The sequence below is a fragment of the Loxodonta africana genome, chromosome 19 (genome assembly GCF_030014295.1).
Source record: "Loxodonta africana isolate mLoxAfr1 chromosome 19, mLoxAfr1.hap2, whole genome shotgun sequence".
In the NCBI taxonomy this organism is placed as follows: Eukaryota; Metazoa; Chordata; class Mammalia; order Proboscidea; family Elephantidae; genus Loxodonta; species Loxodonta africana.
In genome coordinates this window covers 58,636,180-58,656,170 of record NC_087360.1, presented here as the reverse complement: position 1 = coordinate 58,656,170, position 19,991 = coordinate 58,636,180, and the positions used below count along the sequence as shown (strand labels likewise).

The 19,991-nt window shown below is 37.7% G+C and overlaps 1 protein-coding gene across 3 annotated transcripts in view; it reads right to left on the bottom strand.

Annotated features, from left to right (window-relative positions):
• Positions 1-19,991, bottom strand: part of KAT6A (lysine acetyltransferase 6A) — a 116,525-nt gene that overhangs the window by 46,327 nt on the left and 50,207 nt on the right. The window contains exons 1-6 of one of the 3 annotated variants that reach the window (XM_064272783.1): positions 9,246-9,356; positions 8,275-8,600; positions 4,733-4,848; positions 4,053-4,134; positions 1,883-2,018; positions 241-557 (exon numbers count right to left, since the gene is read on the bottom strand). In XM_064272783.1, coding sequence (XP_064128853.1) covers positions 241-557; positions 1,883-2,018; positions 4,053-4,128 — 529 coding nt within the window. In that variant the 5' untranslated portion in view covers positions 4,129-4,134; positions 4,733-4,848; positions 8,275-8,600; positions 9,246-9,356. Of the gene's footprint in view, positions 1-240; positions 558-1,882; positions 2,019-4,052; positions 4,135-4,732; positions 4,849-8,274; positions 8,601-9,245; positions 9,357-19,991 lie in introns of those variants that run through there. The other 2 variants (XM_064272781.1, XM_064272782.1) reach the window with 2 other exon arrangements.

The window sequence follows — 19,991 nt, the reverse complement described above, 5'->3', positions numbered from 1 at the left end:
AAAGCAGCTTCCTTTAGCCTAGGAGCTCCTGCTGGTTCATTCTGCAAGTTCACCCCTAGCCTTTAAACTCCTGCCATCAGTCATCACCTTTGAATCATCTATATCTGTATCTCTAATATGTTCTTTTACTCCATAACCAATTTTTTTATTATCAGAGATAAGTTTATTCTAGATAACTAGTATTATTCTAAATAATACACTTTTGGAATACTTTTTGTTTCTAAGTAAACAATCTTTTACCTGTGGGCCAATCTGAAGTGCTTGATTTCCTGTTGCCCTTTTTCCTGATTCTATATTGCTCAGAGTAGTCTACCACTTCCCCTCGGGCTTTCCGCCCATCAGGGGAAGGGGTGAAGAATTTGGTAAGGCCATCAATGAGCCCTTTGGTTTTCTTGTTGAACTTCAGGGGGACACTGCTATCTCTGCAGAAGTCCAAGCCATCTATTCGCTCTAAATATCCTTCTTCTGATGACGATGCTGATTGGCTGGAGAGAGTGATTTTACGTTTCCGACCCCTTCCAGGGCCAGTTCGAACTTTGCTGAAGGGACCTTTTGATCTAAAGAATCAAACAGGGAAAAGGTAACTATTACAGAGAAAATTTTATAAGGCTTCTGTTTATATATAATATATAATTAGTAAATAACCTTACAGCTTTTTAAAAAATCTATATTGTTAATAATGTTCTGTAAACTATAAAGTATACAAATGAGATGCAGTATTATTAGAAATGTCTATTTTGAGGAAGCCTAGTTACTGATAGTGAAAAGAACCCTAACCAAGAGTCAGAAGACATGTTTGAGTCATAATTCTGCCACTTATTAATTCCATCTTGGGCAAATCACATCTTCTCTCAACATCAGTGTCTTCATCTCTACAACGAGGGCTGGACTAGGGAACACCTGAGAACCTTCCAGGTACAAAATATTATAATACTGTGATCTTTGCACCAACTCAGAGTTACACTGTTACTTTAAACACAAGGGAAGTACTACTCTTTGAAAGTCAGAGATCAAAAGATCATCTTACAGGAAAACTAAAGTTTGACCTAACAATAAAAATATGGACTACATATCTGGTTCCATATATTTCAGGCTGCTAGTGCCCACTCATTTCAGTTCTATCTCACCTTCGAGACAGACTGAAATGTGGAAAAGGTGGGTAAAATTTTTGTTAATAAAGAGAGTACAGGCCTGAAGATATCTGTATATATTATCGAAGGTAGATTACTATAGGGATGCTCCAAAAAGGCTGAATTAACTCCTGAATCTTGTCCCACTTCCTCCAAACATAGCTCAACCTCCTAGTCCACAAGTGGTAGTTACATTGCTGATTTTTGCTAATAGATGAAACACTATATTCCTGACTTCTGCTAACAGAAGAAAATTATTTTAACATCAGGAGAATACAGAAATGGGCCTTAGCTATCACCTCAACAGGAAGAAGCTATGCAGTAATTAGCTAATGGAAATAAACGAGTAAGACTAAAACAGGAAAGAAACCTGTGCATAATATTAATTTTTATTTCCTGTTTTTTATACAAGATAGGCAATATAAGGCAACACTAAAAGCCAGACTTTGGTGCCAGACTACCTAGGTTTTAATTCCAGTTAACCTTGTGTAAGCTAATCTTCCCAGGCCTTATTTTTATCTCTGAAAAACAGAAGCAAAAACGGCACCTATGCTTCATCGCGTTGTTGGGAGAATTAAATGTTTCGACAGATGTAAAGCATTAAGAGCTCGATTTAGCTATTATTGTATAAAACTGCTAGTTATAACAATGGAATTTTTTAATTTTTTTTCGACAAAGATGACAAGTGAATCCTACACTAGAGAGAAGACCCTATCCTTTTCTCCCCTCACCTTGCCACAAGTACAACTTACACCGTGTTTTGTTTCTTTAACCTGTTTTTTGGCCGTCCTATTGGATTAGCATAGCGCCGTTTTATCTGTGCTGCCTTCTTTTGTAGAAGCTTTCGTCCTTTTTTTCTAGGTCGACATATTTGACATATCCACATGCCTATAAAGACATAAAATTCCACATAAAAGCACCATAGACATAAAGACACTGAAAGATTTCAGACTGCAGATACTAAGCCAGGAGTTCTTAAACTCTTTTAGATCAAGAACTCTCATTTGAAACTATGATGAAAGTCCTCCAGAAAATAAACACAAAAACACACAAACACAAAATTCTACAAACAACTGGAAAGGATTCACATACATCCTGAAGCCCAAACATGGATGACACCCGATGACCCTCAGTTAGAAATCCCTGTTCTATCCCTACTGCCCAGATATCAAGTTTCTAAATGGCATCCTACAGGAAAAAAAAAAAAAGGCAAGATTTCCAGAGAGTACTGGCTGATTAAAGGACTGGGATAGGGAAAATATAAGACAACCTGGAACATCTTGTGGTGTCAAAAAATAAGTGCTCAAAAAATGGCAGAGGCATGTCAAAATGACAAGAAGTCAACTTGAAGGAGGCAATTTGAACAACAAAATAAAATCATAACAATAAATTATAACCCATAGAATAAGTATCCATAAGTCCACAATGAAATAAATGAATGAACGAATAAGTAAAAGCAGATTGCTCTTAGAGAATGCCAGTTTAATAAATGTAGAAGGAATGATGGCAATAGAAAACCCACCCATTACGAAATCCATTGTGCAAACACCACAGTAATAACTGCTGTGGGCAAGACTCATTGGTGAATGCTAAAGTTAGTGGACAATAAGAAAAAAAAATAACTTTAAGGTGCCTGTCAGGTTTCTCCACTATAACCAAGCGATCAGAGTTAACATTACCAATAATAAGACACACCACTATCACATACTCTCTGCTCTGATGAACTGAAAAGGGCCCATCAGCACTTCTGTGGTGCATTTGTCAAAATTCCTAATTTCAATCTAATCATAAGAAAGCAAGAGACAAACCCAAACTGAGGAACTGTCTACAAAATACCAAAGTTAAAAGCTGTTTAAAACAAAATTAAATTTTAAAAATCCTTGCTCTAAGGAGCTACAAAACTTCTTTTGTAGAAGTTAAATACACAGGAAGAAGGCCAAGAAAATTTTTCTTCTCTTCAAGGATTCTCTGAAGGTATTTTGCTCAGAGTTCAAATAAATTGAAGATGTAGGAAAAGGAGAGTTATCTATTCTTCCAATACAAAAATTTTAAGAGTTTTCATAAAGGAACAATAAATAGAATGGCATAAGAGGACCTCAAGTAAGAACCTAAAGTAGAACAATGACTATAACCTAAGGTTGAGTCCTTTTCCACCAACAGGAGAACTTTCTCAAATCAAATAGACATTATCAAATATAATCCTATAGACAATATACTTAAGAAACTTATAAATAATAAAATCACAACTGAAAATGAAATTTGTAATAAGACAAAACAGGGGTGACTAATGCATTTTTTTTTTAACTATAAGCATATGATACGATGTTACTCCATGAAATTCAATCTAGAGACTCTCCCAACAGGCCATCATATCCCAACTAAACACCTTTCACAGAACAGGAGTCAACAGAAGCAGAATAACATTAAGCTGGACTCTAATGATCTGTGCACTTACTTGTTCACAAATTATAATATAAATGGTTTTATAAAAAGTTAAAAAAAAAAAAAAAGGTAATAGAATAAGCCAGACTCTATAGGTCTACTGATGAGCAGTGATATAATCAATATGACCTAATACAATTTCATTTCCTCACTTAGAGAAATAGAGATTTCAAGATAGTACATAAGGTAAGTATTCTGTACTCTAGCTAGAGGATTAGCAAGCATCTATAAACGAGTTACTTCATCCTCTATGGGTTCTTAAATATTGAAAATACAGGAAAATAACAATAAATTCATACCATGTAAGAACACTAAGATGCTCAGCAGAAAAACTACCTCCACCTTTAGGCTGACAACACTCTTCCTACATATACAACCCCCAAAATAGATCCAAATTGTTCTCCCCTCCTAACAAGGTAGGTAAAATGCTTTCATTAACATGTCCCTTTATATTCTCTGATTTCAGAAAATGTTTCTCACCTTTTGGCATCCGGGTGAGTGGTGGATCACAACACTCCATGTGAAAACCTCGGTCGCATGAATCACAAAACAGCATGTTATCCTGGAAGAAAGAAAAAGGGCAGTTCAGATTAACACTATGAGACAGAAACACTATGTACCACACCTTCAAAAACCTCAGGAAGCTTCAAAGATCTCAAAAAGGAGGTGAGCTACCGTAATAAAAATTTCCTTAATTTTTAAGTACATGAAGAGTACAAGTTGGCACAAAGTCTTCTTTGATCCAATCCTTAAGAACTACAGTTTCATTCATCTAAGTTTATCTTAAAAAAACGAGAAATAAGCTTAACCCTGGTCTCCTTCAGTAAAAATAACAAAAGAATAATTTGTGATGAATATACTAACTGACCATTCCTAAATGAATGCCTTCTACTGCTCAAAGAAATCTGAGAATTATTTCTTTAAAGTAGCTTAGTCTCGCTGCAAATTTCATACATAATTAAGGTCCTTTACAAATGGCCTGCAAATAATCCGTGTCTAAAATGAGCACATATTCTAAACCAATGATATGTAATTTAAAGAGGCCACTATTCTAAATTCTGCTGGACCAAGTGACCAAAAAATAACCAACTATACTTTCATGGGAACACCAGTTGCATATTTTACTTCTAAGTGAAACACTCACAACAGAAGATACTCACTGCATTTTTGCCTTGATCTCGACAGGAGCTGCACGTTTTACACTCAATGCACTGCCACCGTAAGGCCTTCACTCTAACTGTGAGCTCAGGGGAAAATTTTAAACAGGATGGGTGACCTGTTAAGAGGGCGAGAAAAAAAATCACAAATGAAACAGTCAAAAACGGTTTTTTAATTGTACCAAAGAAGTGATACAGAAAAAGGCAATTATCTTAGATACAAAATACCAAATTAAAAAAAGATGCTTCTGAAAGCTTGCTGTAAGCCTCAGATAAATCTCAGATGAGGACCTGGTACCTCAATTTAGTTTTATGAATGCTAAACAGAATTTAGAAACCATCCTGAAAATCTGATTTAAAAAAACCTGACAAACTCCATACTTCTATTACGCTTGCTTTAAAGTATTATATTTTGGCACATGCGTATACATATATACATATGAAAACATAATATGCCCAGGTCATTTCTGGAAAAACATACAAAAAACAGTTAACGGTGGTGACTTCCTAGGAAATACACAGCTCTATTTTGAAGAAGAAGGATTTTCCATTTCACTTTATGTTTTCATTTTTAAAATCATAACGTATTTTTTTCGGTGTGTGTGTTACTTTTATAATTACATAACAAAAATTCCATCATTTAAAGTGAGTTATGTGCTCACGATTTAAGGCACTCAAGCTAAAACTAAAACTATACACGCTATTTCTACTGTGGTAATAATTGACAGCATCAGGGAAAATGCTTCTCTCTTTGCATGAGTTATTATCAATTTGATTCTCAAAATGTAGGATAGCAGAGAATATAAATCAAGAGCCAATTTCCCTCAACACTGAAAAGATCTGTTCTCCTCCTTTAAAAGTTGGTTATGTTTATTTTTCTTTGATGAGAAAAAGGGCTGGTAAAATTATCTTCTCTCCTCTCGCCTTTCCTAAAGAAATTTCTGTTTCATGATGGTAACAAGTTTTTCTCTCTGAAGTCTAACATCAAAAGATCACTAACATTAAAGGAAGCAGGAAAGCAGGTGTGAAAATCTCATCCATAATCCCATCACTCTAGAATAACAGCCATTTTCATGTTCCACTTCTCCTTTTAAACTAGTAGAAAGCACTTGCAGGGTTGTAATTACAACATGCATATAATTTTGTTTTGCTTTTCTTACATAAACTTAATTTGTTATTTATATTCCTTAAACTGGTTATATTCCGCTGAGTTAATACACCATAACCTATTTGATCATTTCCCTATTTTAAATACTTAGACTTAACCCATAATAGTAAGAAAGAGACAGAACACTAAAATGAATTATTTCATGCTTATAAATCCTTTCCTTCCCTTAAATCAGCTTCTTAGAATGAATTCCTGAAAGCGAGGTTGGGGTGTAAAATGAAATAAGCATTTTTACAGCTGTGGGTTGATAGGCACTACCAGAACATTTGCCAAAAGCATGATGCAACAATACCCAGTGCCACCAGTAAGCACAAATGTTCTACCACCATTTTATCGGTTCCAGGTTCGGGCTCTCTCAGCTTTCAGTTTTCATTATTATGAAAGACGTAAGATTGTTTTGCTGTGTATATTCTCAACAACAAAAATAATAAATTATGTTTTCAAAAAAAGCTCTGAGACAATACTTCACTGCTGTTCTGGTATCCAAAAAACCAAACCCAAACCCAGTGCCGTCAAATCAATTCCGACTCACAGCGACCCTACAGAACAGAGTAGAACTGTCCCATGTAGTTTCCAAGGAGCGCCTGGGTGGATTCGAACTGCCAACCCTGTGGTTAGCAGCTGTAGCACTTAACCATTACGCCACCAGGGTGTTCCGGCATACGTTCCTATTATTACTTGGGTAAAACTTTTTTTCCCACATAATTTTCTCTCATATAAATAAGCTGCTTGTTCATAGGCTGTCTCTTTCATACTCAGAAATATAAATACGCTATTTATACTTAACAGAGCTTTTGTCACTTTGCCATATTTTAATGCAATTATTTTCCCTCAACTATTCTTATTCCTTTTATTCTGGGTGTGTTAGCTTTTAATTTAGAAAATATCTTAACTTTTATTCTGGGCATGTTAGCTTCTAGTTTAGAAAATATCTTAACTTTCATATACTCAGCTACATGCTTTTTCCTTCCTTGGTTATTGTAATAGCCAGCCTCAAAGGTGCCCACCCATGATTCTTGCCTTGTGGTGTTCACGCCTGTGTGTGTTCTCCCCACCCCCCCACCCCCCGCCCCAATGAATAGGGCTGACCTGTGTAACCCAGAGAATACTGGTGAAATGACAGAATGTGACTTCTAAAGCTCAGGTCATAGAATATACTGAGGCTTCCACCTTGCTCTTTGCTCTCTCTTGGATAGTCACTCAACAGAAGCCAGCTGTCATGTTATAGACATTCATACAGCCCCACAGGGAGGTCCAAGTGGCAAAAAACTGACGCTTCCTGTCAACAGGTAGCATCAACTTGCTAGCCATGTGAGTGAGCCATTATGGAAGCCTTCAGATGACTGCAGCACAGTTGAAATCTTCGCTGCAATCTCATGAAAGATCGTAAATCAAAACCACCTAGGTAAGCCACTCCCAAATTCACGACCCACAGAAACAGTATGAAATAAAAAAATATTATTTCTTTAAACTGCTAAGTTTTGAAGTAATTTACTTCTGTAACAATAACTAAGTTATTTATGCAATTATTTCAGATCATAAAAAGTTCTCTCTACAGTAGTGATTTTCAAATTGTGCTCTTCCCGAGTTTCAAGAGACTCAAACACTACCTCAGATACAACGCTTCCTAGGAGGCAGGGCTATAAGCTCTCCCCCTGCCCCATCCCCATTTTATTCCCACCTCACCTAGAGCAGGTTCATCATTTTTATTGGTTTTATATGTTTCAGTTCCTGTAATATTTCACTTGGGAAAACAGTTTGGAAAGCACTGCACTGTATGACATGCCACTTTATTTTTACTAATCTTTTATGATTTCATGGTTTAACTGTGAAATTCATCCAGAGTTCATTTTGGCTTGTGGTACTATGCTGACATGGTCAACCAGCACTCAAGATCTTGCCGTTGTAGTTAGGTGCCATTGAGTTGGTTTGACTCATAGTGACCCCATGTACAACAGAACGAAAGACTGCCCAGTCCTGTACCATCCTCACAATCATTGTTATGCTTGAGCCCGTTGCTGGAGCCACTTTATCAATCCATCTCACTGAGGGTCTTACTCTTTTTTCACTGGCCCTATACCAAGCATGATGTTCTTCTCCAGGGACTGGTCCCTCCTGATAACATGTCTGAAGTACGTAAGACATAGTCTTTGTCCTACCTCCCTCTAATGCCTTTTATCCATAAAAATTGAAAAGCTAAAACTATACTTCCTAGGCTCCTTTTCAGCTAGGCTCTTGATACGAATTAAGTTCTACAACTGGATGTATTCATATGACATGTGAAAGGCAGAAATGAAGCAAAGATGATCTTCCTCCTAGTAATGACGATTTTCTAATGATAAACAAAATCACAGCAATTCTAGTACCCACTCTTCACCTTCACGGCCATCCAGTGGCAGTTGTGATGATGGCCAGATCCAGCATCTCAGTATTCAGCTACCACAGTGTATATCGAACTCAATAATTCTACAGTGGCCTCCTGCTTCCACCTCTCCCAGATGAAGGCAGACATAGTGACTCTGCGGGGTGGGTCAGTTCTGCAGTGTTCCAGGAGTCAGTCCTTGAAGCCCAGCCTACAGTCTGCCTCTTCGGCCCTTCCATCAATACACAATACAAATGCCTAATTCCAGTAGTAAATTCCTTTCCTCTTGAAGTATCTAGTGCAGTTTCTGTTTTCTGCACTAAATTCTGATTGTTACTGATCTGAAACATTGAAAATTAAGCCAACGATTAGAATGCTCATTTACTAAGGCCTCCCTGCAAGGCCTTTTCAAGTTCTTAAAATGTAAAGCAAGAATACCTCTGGAATTGACAAAGAAGAAGACTTCTTGCAAAAATCTTTCTTTGGGGCCCAGAATTTCCACACTGCTCACTAAACTGCAGTGTCAACACTCTATTTCTCAACGTGACACATATAAGTTTACATCAAGAAAAACAAATCTGTTATCATCCCGGTTCTATTCATCAAGACTGAGGCATAAATCAAGAAAGATAAGTAGTGATTATTAAAGGAACCAGCAATAATTTCAAACTGATTGCTATGATTTCTGCAGATGTTTGATAGCAAAATATAAGATCAACAGAAAAAAATAAGTCTACAGAAAGTTTAAAAACAAAAAAAAAAACCTCTGAAAGCGGTTTTGAATTAACTGAATTAATTTGAGTGTGTGAGCTACACACTCAAACTCCTCCCTTGTCTAGAAGCTCCCCCCCAGTTACCTAAAACAAGAATCAACTTAAAATATTTATTTCATAATGACTGAGGATACAAACTCAGTTAAACATACTTTCCTCTTCCCTTCATAACAAGCTTTAGAATGAATGCAAGGGGAATCAAGAATCACATACCGCTATTGCCACAATCAGCACAGGAGATGAGTTCCTCTGGCTTCTTATCTCGGTTTTGTTCTTTTGTACCAAGACAGAAACTACAGATGGGAATTGGTTCAGCAACCGGCTGTAAAGAAAAACACAGTTCATTTAAGTACTAATGCTTTTTTTTTATTTTTTAAGTATTAATACAAAGACATAAAATTTTAAGTTTAAATTCCTAAGACAGTTACATGTAATTTTAAGATACCTATATCACTCTATTATAATTCCGACTAAGTAGATGAATGTTTACAAAGTCTGCTCTGGCTGGGCCTTTTCAACTGGTCGTTGTGGTGACAGCTTTGCACCAAAAAATCATATCCCAATCATTGTGGTCACTTAGAAACTAAATGACACAGTATGGGTTAAATAAAGCAAATCCTTCACCTGAGATTGAAAAATTCAACTGAATTACGCATAAGAAGATAATATCCCTTAAGAGGCATGCAATCTAGTAGGAAAGCAAAACGATACATACAGATTAACAGAATGTAAAGCACAAGGCATTAAGTGCCATAAGACAGATACAGTCAGTGCTCTGTAGATGTGAGAGAGATAAATTGCAATTCCAATTGTGGTTTGGTGGAAGGGAAGGGTTGAAAGAGGAAGATAACATTTATTAAGTGCCAGTACTATGTTATGGGATCTTAAGGAGCTTGTCTCAAGACAACAGATAATGTTTTAGAAGCAGAATTTAAACCCAAATGTTTATGTTCCTTTATAGCACTGCCTCCCTGTAAGAGGGATGGAGTGAAGGGCGATACAGGTAGCCTAAGCAGGAGAGCTTAAGAGTACAGTCTGCTAAAGCCAGTACTTAACAGATACGGCTTGTGATGAGAAGAAAACAGGAGACAGAGAAGCTAAGTCAATTCATGCCACTGAATGCCTTGTAAAAAGCCGGACTTCATCCTGCAGGCAAAGAAGAGCAATGGAAGGTTTCTGAACAAGAAGATGATCGTCTGCATTTGAGGGAGTAATTCCAGTAATAGTATGGAAGACAAATGGGGAAAAGCCTAAAGATAGGTAGAACATTTAAACACCAATTACAACTGTCTGGCAAAGACAAGATAAGAACCTGAACAAAAGCTGAAGAAACAGCTGTGGACTTAGAAACCAACTAGTTGTGGGAGTGGTAGAAAAGGAAATAAGTCAAATGACTAAGGTAACTGAAAGTACGGTGATGACACCAATTGTGAAAGAGAAAGAAGTCATTTTAAAGATTAGGAGGCAAGCAAAAGAGATGCTGAGTTCAATTTTAGATGTGTTTAGTTGGAGGTACTCAGTCAACTCTCAAGTATTTTCGGTAGGCATTGTGCAGAATGGACATACAAAACTGGCCAAGATTCTTATTGTCTAATGGGGAGAACAAAGTACAATAAAATGTTTATAAGTACTACTATAGAACTATTTCAACGGGAAATAAGGAAGTAAATAACTGGGAGAAAGAGTGTCAGGGAAAGGCTTCACAGAAGTATCATTTGAATCAAGCTCTTACAAAGGTATATGACAGGCAGGCCTATCAGCTGGGAGTGTTAAGAGAGTTAAAAAATATAAAATTGGGTTGGGGGGGTAATAACTTTAACTGTGGACTTACCAAGCTTGAAGTGCCTATGGAACATGCACGCAGTGATTCCCATGGGCATTATGATACAAAGATTTGACGTTCAAGAGAGAGATTGGTCTGGAGATAAAAATCTTGAAGTCATATACATACAAAACAGCACTAACACTATCAGAGTGGATGAGCTAAGGAAGAGAGCCAAGATCAGAACACAAGTATCTAAGTTGACTGGAAAAGCTGGCACAGAAAAACAGATTAATGAGAGAGATAGGTGGAACACCAATATGGAAACATTCAACCAAACAACCTAGTAGTTGCGCTCAACCAAAAAACCAAACCCACTGCCGGAGGGTCGCTTCTGACTCACAGCAACCCTGTAGGACAGAGCAGAACTGCCCCGTAGAGTTTCACGAGGAGCGCCTGGCGGATTCAAACTGCCGACCTCTTGGTTAATAGCCGTAGCACTTAACCACTATGCCACCACGGTTTCTGTAGTGCTCAACAGAGAGATTAAATGAGAGAGGAACAGTTGGAAGCTGTCTTAGTAATTTAGCTGTGGTAGAGACTATTATGACAGCCAGAACGCTCCTTAGAAGGAAGTACATCTCACATACTTAGGGCATATTATCAGGAGGGATCAGTCCCTGGAAAAGGACATCGTGCTTGGTAAAGCAGAGGATCATCAAAAAAGAGGAAGATCCTCAAGGAGATGAATTGACACAGTGGCTGCAACAATGGGCTCAAGTATAACCATGATTGTGAGGATGGCACAGGACCCGGCAGTGTTTTGTTCCGTTGTACACAGGGTCTCATGGGTCGGAACTGACTCAATGCCACCTAACTAAAACAACAGACTATTACATACTTTTTTTGAAAAGAAATATAAAAAATAACCAGGGAAGAGAGTCAGAAGAGAATAAATCCAGGTATGCAAACGAAGTAAACTTTCAAGAGGGCTTGGAAAGACAGCAGTAGAAGCCAGGCTATAAGGTTGGGCTTTATATTGCAGACTCAAAGTTATAACTGAATGATTTTAAGCAGTGGAGTAACACGATCAAGATTTAACATTTTAGAAGTGTTGCTCTACAGCAGTTAAAAGTGGATTCAAGGGGATATGATCTATATAATCCAGGCCATGAATAATGGTAACCTGTATTAAAGTAGAAGGAGCCTTGGCAGTGTAGTGGTTAAAGTGCTCGGCTGCTAACCAAAAGGTTGGCAGTTTGAACCCACCAGCTGCTCCGTGGGAGGAAATGTGACAATCTGCTTCCATAAAGATTTACCGCCTTGGAAACCCTATGGGGTCACTATGAGTCTAAATCAACTCAATGGCAGTGAGTTTGGGTATTAAAGTGGTGACCAAAAAACTGGAAAAAATATGGATAAGAGATACCTAAAAGATAGAACTGGCAGGACCTGATAGCTAATTGATTTGGGACAAGGCGGAGGAGAGGGAATAGGAAAGGGGTATGGTAATTAAGATGGAAAACTAGAAAGAAACCACGAAGATGTGAAAAGCTAAGCCACAGAATGGAAATACTAACAACATATTTAAACAACAAATGGCTTCTATCCAGAATATATAAAGAACTCCTACATGTCAGAAAGGAAAAGATAGATGACCTCATAAAAAAGTAGGCAAAAGTCTTCAACAGACCCTTCACAACTGAAAATACATGGATGATACATCAATGCCCAGTAAGCATTAAGAAATGATGCTCAACTTCAAAGGTCATCAAGGAAACAGATCTTCAAGAATGGCTAAAATTATGAAGACTGGCAAAACTAACAGTTAATAAGAAAGAACAGGAACTCTCAAATACTCTTGTCAGGAATGTAAACTGACAAAACCACTTTGGACTCTTATTTGACATTATCTACTGAAACTGAACATATGCATACTGTATGATCCAGCAATTCCGTTCCTAGGTGTATACCCAAATGAAGTGCACACACATGTATACAATAAAACACACACCTGAATGTTCATAATAACCCTCAAACAGAAATTATCCAAATAACTTGCAATGGTCAAACCGATAAACTGTGCTATATCCATACAATGGAATATTAAACAGTAATAAAGATAAGCAAATTACAGTCAACACTGATGAATATCATAAACACTACTGAATAAAAGAACAGACATAAAAGACTATATATAATTTTACTTATATAAAGTTCAAAAACAGTTCTAAGTTGTTTTAAGTGAGGAGAGTGATTAGAAGGCACGATAAAGTGAATTGAGACAAGACTTCTGGAGTGCTGGTAATGTTTTTTATCTTGACCTAGACGGTTTCAAGCATTTTAATTTTGTAATAATTAAGGTGTACACTTATAATCTGTGCACTTACCTATATTTCAATTAAAAAGTTAAATTTAAATAAATGAACAAATATAGAGTTGGGCTATGATACCTTTGGAATATTCTGAAAGAAATACCGGCAGTGATTTGGATATTGGAGTTTGGAACTTAGGAGAGAGACTAGGCTAGATTTAAAAGACGTCAATACATAGGTTATAAGTGACAGCACCAGTGAGAAGGTGGGGTAGAATGGCTAGGAAAGGGTAGAGAGTAAGGGAGGGTAGTGGAAGAGTGAGATGACATCTGAGATCAAGAAATGCCAACACTTAGGAGCATCAGAGGAAAAAAAGGAGACCAAAACAAAAAGAATTGAGTGACACAAGAATTTCAAGAAGCAAAAAGCAATCAATAATCAAATGAAGATAAAAGTGTCTACTGGTTCTGCAACTGATAAATAACTGCAGACCTCACTGAAGGAGAGGTGTCTTTAGCGACAATATAAGATCTGAAGTCACAGGAGACAACAAAATGCTGCATAAGGACGAAATGTAAGCAGGAGAGAGCTAAAAAGAGATGACAAAGGGTTTTGACAAAAAAAATTTTTTTTTTAATTTTTTTAGGTATTAAAAGGTGAAAGACTAAATCTACTGAAATAAGAAGAGAAAACCAGGTGGCCAAAGGGATTCAAGAAACACAAAACAGCAGGAACATGTTACATAGTAAGGCCTAGAGTTGCTCTGTTCAATACGGTAGCTACTACACACGTGGCTATTAAAATTAAATAAAATGTTAAATGCAGTTCCCCAGTCACACAAGCTACATATGTGGCTAGTGACTACAGTATTGGAGACAGCAAATATAGAATAATTCCATCATTTAACAAAGTTCTATTGGACAGCACTGATCTGGAAAACACAATGGACCCTAAAGCTCGGTATAAGGGCTGCCTTTAGCAGTACGGAGTGGTGCAGATGTACATTGTTTGTAGGTGGTAAAGTGGGAATGGGAAGAAGTTTAAGGTGTTTGTTTCTGATAGCTTCCATTATTTCTGGAAAACAGCAAATAAAGTCACCTGCAAAAACTATGGCAGAGAGAGATAGGTTAGATAATCAGAAAGTGATAAATGACTGAGCAAACTGAGATTTGAGTCCAAGAACAGAGATAACAAAAAACACCGTCTATTGAAATGAAAAGTGGGCACACATTCTTCAGTCAAGATGGAATCAGAAAAGTATGCATTCATACAGAGAATAAATTCTGAAATACAAGCAAGAAAAACTAAGAGTTCCTGCAAAATGACCGCCATCTTTTCACTAAAATAGAAGGCAATGTCACTTGCTAAAAAAGAAGTTAAGTGGGTATAGGTTTGGGCATTTCTGGGGAGAAGAAAAGATCTCGAAGTCTCTGAGGAAAAGGTGACAGGGAATCAATTAGCGATGGATAATAAAAGTGTCAAACATCTCTAACCATGAAGCTAATATCGGAAAGAATCAATTTGTAATGGATCCAATCAAAATGGGTATACAACTTTCCTTAGCACCTCTGAAGCCGTGAACTGACAAAAACAGAGCTGAAAATGGACGAGAAAAATCAAGGCGTGGGGATGACTAGAGCGCAAATGTAAGCATTTCTAAAGTGGTGGGTCACAGAGTTGAGCATCATGAGCAGGAAAAGGCTGACAAACCGGGAGAATAAGGAGTTATGATACCGTAAGAAGCCTGATAAAACTGAAATAAAGGTTTAGTAGAAGGTAAAAGAAATGGAAAAGTAGAAAGATGGAAGATTGTGGTCAGCAAAGGAACTTCAGTTTGTGATTTCCTAAGCATTAAGTTCTAGGTAATGAAGGGTACCCCAAACGGCAAATGTGCTTAAGTTCTTTAATACTTAGCAAGCACTGTTCTAGACACTGAGGATACAGTGGAAAACAAGGCAGACAAAGCCTCAATCTCATGGAGCTCATATTCTAATGGAGTGCCAAAAAAAGAAAAGGAGTGAAAATGAAGACAATGGAGTTAGACAGTCAACAAGCTGGAAAAGCATGGTTTTAAAGAATCATATAAACACGTTTCGGTCAGCAAAAATGACGACTGCCCAAGAGAGTAAAAAAAAAAAACAAACCCATTGCCATCAAGTTGATTCCGCCTCATGACGACCCTACAGGGCAGAGTAGAACTGTCCCATAGAGTTTCCAAGGGGCACCTGGTGGATTCAAACTGCCGACCTTTTGGTTAGCAGCCATAGCTCTTAACCACTAAGTCACCAGGATTAAGATAGTAAAGAAACCTACAAAGATAGATTTTAGAGAAAAGAATACTGGTAAGTGACAGCAAAAAACAGAGGTCATGGTATTAGTAGGAAAACTAACTTCATAGCAGGATTTGTTCGATGAGGAACAATAATCATCTTAGAGGTGGTGAAGATCAAGAAATGTTGTCAACTCTTCTTCCTGGGTTTGTCCCCAACACCACCCCTTTTAAAAACAGGGCTGGGAATATGGAAAAGTAGCTCCACTAGGGGGCACAATTCACTGCAATGATCAACTGGTGTCAGATCAGAGAACCCGCTTCACATATAAAGCACATCCTGACTTCAGCACTACCATTTAAAAAACGACCAAAGATGGTTTCAGATAAAGACTCACAGACAAAAATGCTGCGCAACCTGTAGTGACCGAGGAGTTGGAAAATGATAAAAAGCTATAGGGCAGAGAGGAAGTAGTATTATTAACTCACACTAGTTTATCACATGGAAACCCTGGTGGCGTAGTGGTTAAGTGCTACTAGGCTGCTAACCAAAGGGTAAGCAGTTCGAATCCGCCAGGCGCTCCTTGGAACCTCTACGGGGCGGTTCTACTCTGTCCCATAGGGTCGCTATGAGTCGGAATCTACTCATGGCACTGGGTTTTGGGTTTAGGTTATCACAGTAATTAACATACATTAAGTACAGCAAAGTACTTTGCTAATTTGCTTCCACTTCTAAGGGACAGATTAGATCGTCTTACTGCTTAAAGGAACAAACATATAAGGATAAGGAAAGGGAAGGTCTGAAAAATAAATTACTGTTGCTCTTCAGCATAGGAAATAATACTCTTAAAAAATTAGAACTCATAGTAATCCGTGTCTTCAAAAATGTGTCTTTACCACCTAGAACTAGACAGTCAAGTCCCTAATGGTAGAATAAGGTATTTAAAATTACATCTAAGAAACCCCTAGTAAAACTGTTCCTTTAAGTTGCAAACACTTACTGCTGTTGATATTTCTTTTATATGTGATTAGCGCTTCATACTACCAGACTTCATCTACCCAAAACCAAAATAATGCAAATCATTCTAATTTATTCATTGAAGAGGAGGGGGAGCGATTCAGATAAACTGTCTGGTTACTTGGAGCTTTGTAGACAATCCAACTAAATTGTTATGGCACTAGATCAAATAACCAGTTTTAGACCTTGGCTACCAGCACACAAAACAATTCACTGATTATTCCCAGTAATGACAATTTAAGCGTAAACAGTATCGATATTTACTCGATATTTACAGTGTGAAAATCTAACAGGCTGAAAAGTGATTTGTTAAGTCAAATAAAGGCAATGGTCCAAACAGACTCAAATTACACAGAAACATACTTTTCAGTAATATCTGGCAGTGCAGCCACAATTTCTTTTACCTATACAATTCCCATTAGAGACGGACGTTCTTTGATATCACTTTGTAAGTTTCTTAGCTACCTGAAAAACGATAAATTTTTCAGCTAACATACACAAATACTAACAATCATGATACTTTAACTAGTTGATAATTTCAGGGTGTTTTTCCCCCCTTTTTATATGCCATTTGAGAAAGAGTAACAGTACCTTAGGGTTAGTCATTTTAGATTATAAGCTGCAAGCAAAAATGTTGTTGTTGTTAGGTGCTGTTGAGTAGGTTCCAACTCATAACAACCCCATGTACTACAGAACAAAGCACTGCCCGGTCCTGGGCCATGCTCACAATTGTTGTTATGCTTGAGACCACTATTGCAGCCACTGTGTCAATTCATCTCACTGAGGGTCTTCCACTTTTTTGCTGACCCTGTACTTGACCAAGCATGATGTCCTTCTCCAGGGACTGAGTCCTCCTGACAACATGTCCAAAGTTCATAAGACGTAGTCTCACCATCCTTTCTTCCAAGGAGCATTCTGGTTGTACTTCTTATAAGATAGATTTGTTTCTTCTTTTGGCAGTCCATGGTATATTCAATATTCTTCATCAACACCACAATTCAAAAGTGTCAATCCTTCTGCATTCTTCCTTATTCACTGTCCAGTTTTCACATGCATATGATGCGATTGAAAATACCATGGCTTGGGTCAGGCGCACCTTAGTCTTAAAGGTGATATCTTTGCTTTTCAACACCTTAAATAGGTCTTTTTGCAACAGATTTTCCCCAAGCAATGCGTCTTTTGATTTCTTGGCTGCTGCTTCCATGGGTGTTGATTATGGATCCAAGTAAAATGAAATCCTTGACAACTTCAATCTTTTCTCTGTTTGTCATGATGTTGCTTATTGATCCAGTTGTGAGGATTTTTGTTTTCTTTATGTTGAGGTATAATCCATATTGAAGGCTGTGGTCTTCGAGCTTCATCAGTAAGCGCTCCAAGTCCTCTTCACTTTCAGCAAGCAAGGTCATGTCATCCGCATGTCGCAGGTTGTCAATGAGTCTTCCTCCAATCCTGATGTCCCATTTTTCTTCATATAGTCCAGCCTCTTGGATTATTTTCTCAGCATACAGGCTGAACAGGTATGGTGAAAAGATACAACCCTGATGCACACCTTTCCTGACTTTAAACCACAGAGTATCCCCTTGTTCTTTCAAACGACTGCCTCTTGATCTACGTACAGGTTCCTCATGAGCACAATTAAGTGTTCTAGACCCCTTGCTCTGTTCCAATGACTGCCTCTTCATCTACATACAGGTTCCTCATGAGCATAATTAAGTGTTCTGGAATTCCCATTCTTCTCAATGTTACCCATAATTTAGAATATGCCTAACTATATTATTAACAGCATTAAAAAAAAAAACAACTCCAGATCATTCTCAAAATGCTAATGAGTATGAAAAGCCGTGGCACAGGGCTAAAACTATATTAGATTCACTGTAAGACTTGAGCCTGAATTTACAGAGGTGGTTAGAGGACAGAAATAAGAGAAATGGTCAAAATACTTCCCGAATAAAACTGACATCAATTATGCTGTATCACAAAGACAAAATAAAAACAACTGACAATCTGTGAATATAATTTTTCAAAATCTGTGGAGACAGACAATATGCCATATAATCACTGTTCCCAAGTCTGCTTCAGCTTACTTAGTCTTTATACCTTACTTGCTCCCATGAGCTATACAAAGTCAACCTGTTTCTACCCTAATAAAACAAGAAAAAGGTCTGTAGCAAATGACTTTACACACCATTAAACACAGCAGAGTGAACCTGTTAAAAGGTAAATCAGAGCATGTCACTCAGCTGCCCAAAACACTCCAATGGCTTCCATCTTAAATGCCAAATGAACTACAAGGCCCTATGTGATCTGTGCCCATGCAGACCTCCAGGTGAGTGCGCGCATGCGCGCGTGCACACACACAAAATTACCTCTCTGACCTCATCTATCGCTCCCTCCCTCCTACATTCTAGTCAACTTCTTGCTTCCTTTTTTTCAGCAAACCCAGACTGTTCCAGTCACAGGGCCTTTGCATTTGCTTTCCTTCTATGTGAAATGCTCTTCCCTGATCCTTCTTCAGAAGTCACCTTCTCAGCAAGGCTTGCTTTAACTACCTCATCTAACACTTCCAAGCAACCCGCCAACCACAGTAATTCATTTCTGTCTTCCTTCTTTATTTTTCCCCTTAGCCCTTTTCACTAATTAAAATTGTGTGTGTGTGTGTGTGTGTGTGTGTGTGTATCTTATTGATCGCCTGTCTGCATTCCTAGTACTGGAAACAGTGCCTAGCATACAGTAGGCATTCAATAAGTTATCTGTTCATTAATTACTTTTTTTTTTTTTTTTTTACTTACAAAGTGATCTCATAGGTGCTTTCATGGTACCAATTACTAAATAAAACTTCTGCCACAGCAACCCACCTCCATTCAGTTTCTCAAAAGTAGGGGTAAAGTTGTGGCAGGAGGCACTTAGATTATACCTCGTGTCATCTATTCCCCTAGGCTGCTTTAGGCAAAATGTTGAGATCTCCATAATAATCACCAGATGGCAGCACTGAGGCAAACATACAGTACACCAGAACAAAACTCGTCGCCCCTCAAGCTGATTCTGACTCAGAGTAGAATTGCCCCATAGGGTATCCAAGGAGCGGCTGATGGATTTGAACTGTCAATCTTTTGGTTACAGTCATAGCTCCTAACCATTGCACCACCAGGGCTCCTAAACACATAGTAGATGCTCTGATAACAAGTGGACAGCTGAGTAACATTCTGGCTTGAGTTTTTGGAAATAACTTTTAAAAACGGGGATAGTAAAAATTTTGGCCAATGATCCCTATTACTTGAGGTTTACATCATGTGAGAAAAGGTTTTTAGACAAAATCACTCAGAGTATCTTAAACTGTGGCATTTTCTAGATATTCAGGCACATCGTCTCAGACATTTCCAACTTAAAGTTTAATTTTCACTTCCTTCTCCCTGAAGAGCCTTTAATTTTTTTTAAGGCATTATACACTTGTAATTGTTTCTATTTTCTAATATCTTCTGAGGAATTCAAACCCACCTCTATGCTGTCTCTGTTCTTAAACACCGTCATAAAAGAATAAGCAACAACCTGTTTAATTGTATGGAATCGTCTCTAGTTTTTTCAAGACTGAACATGA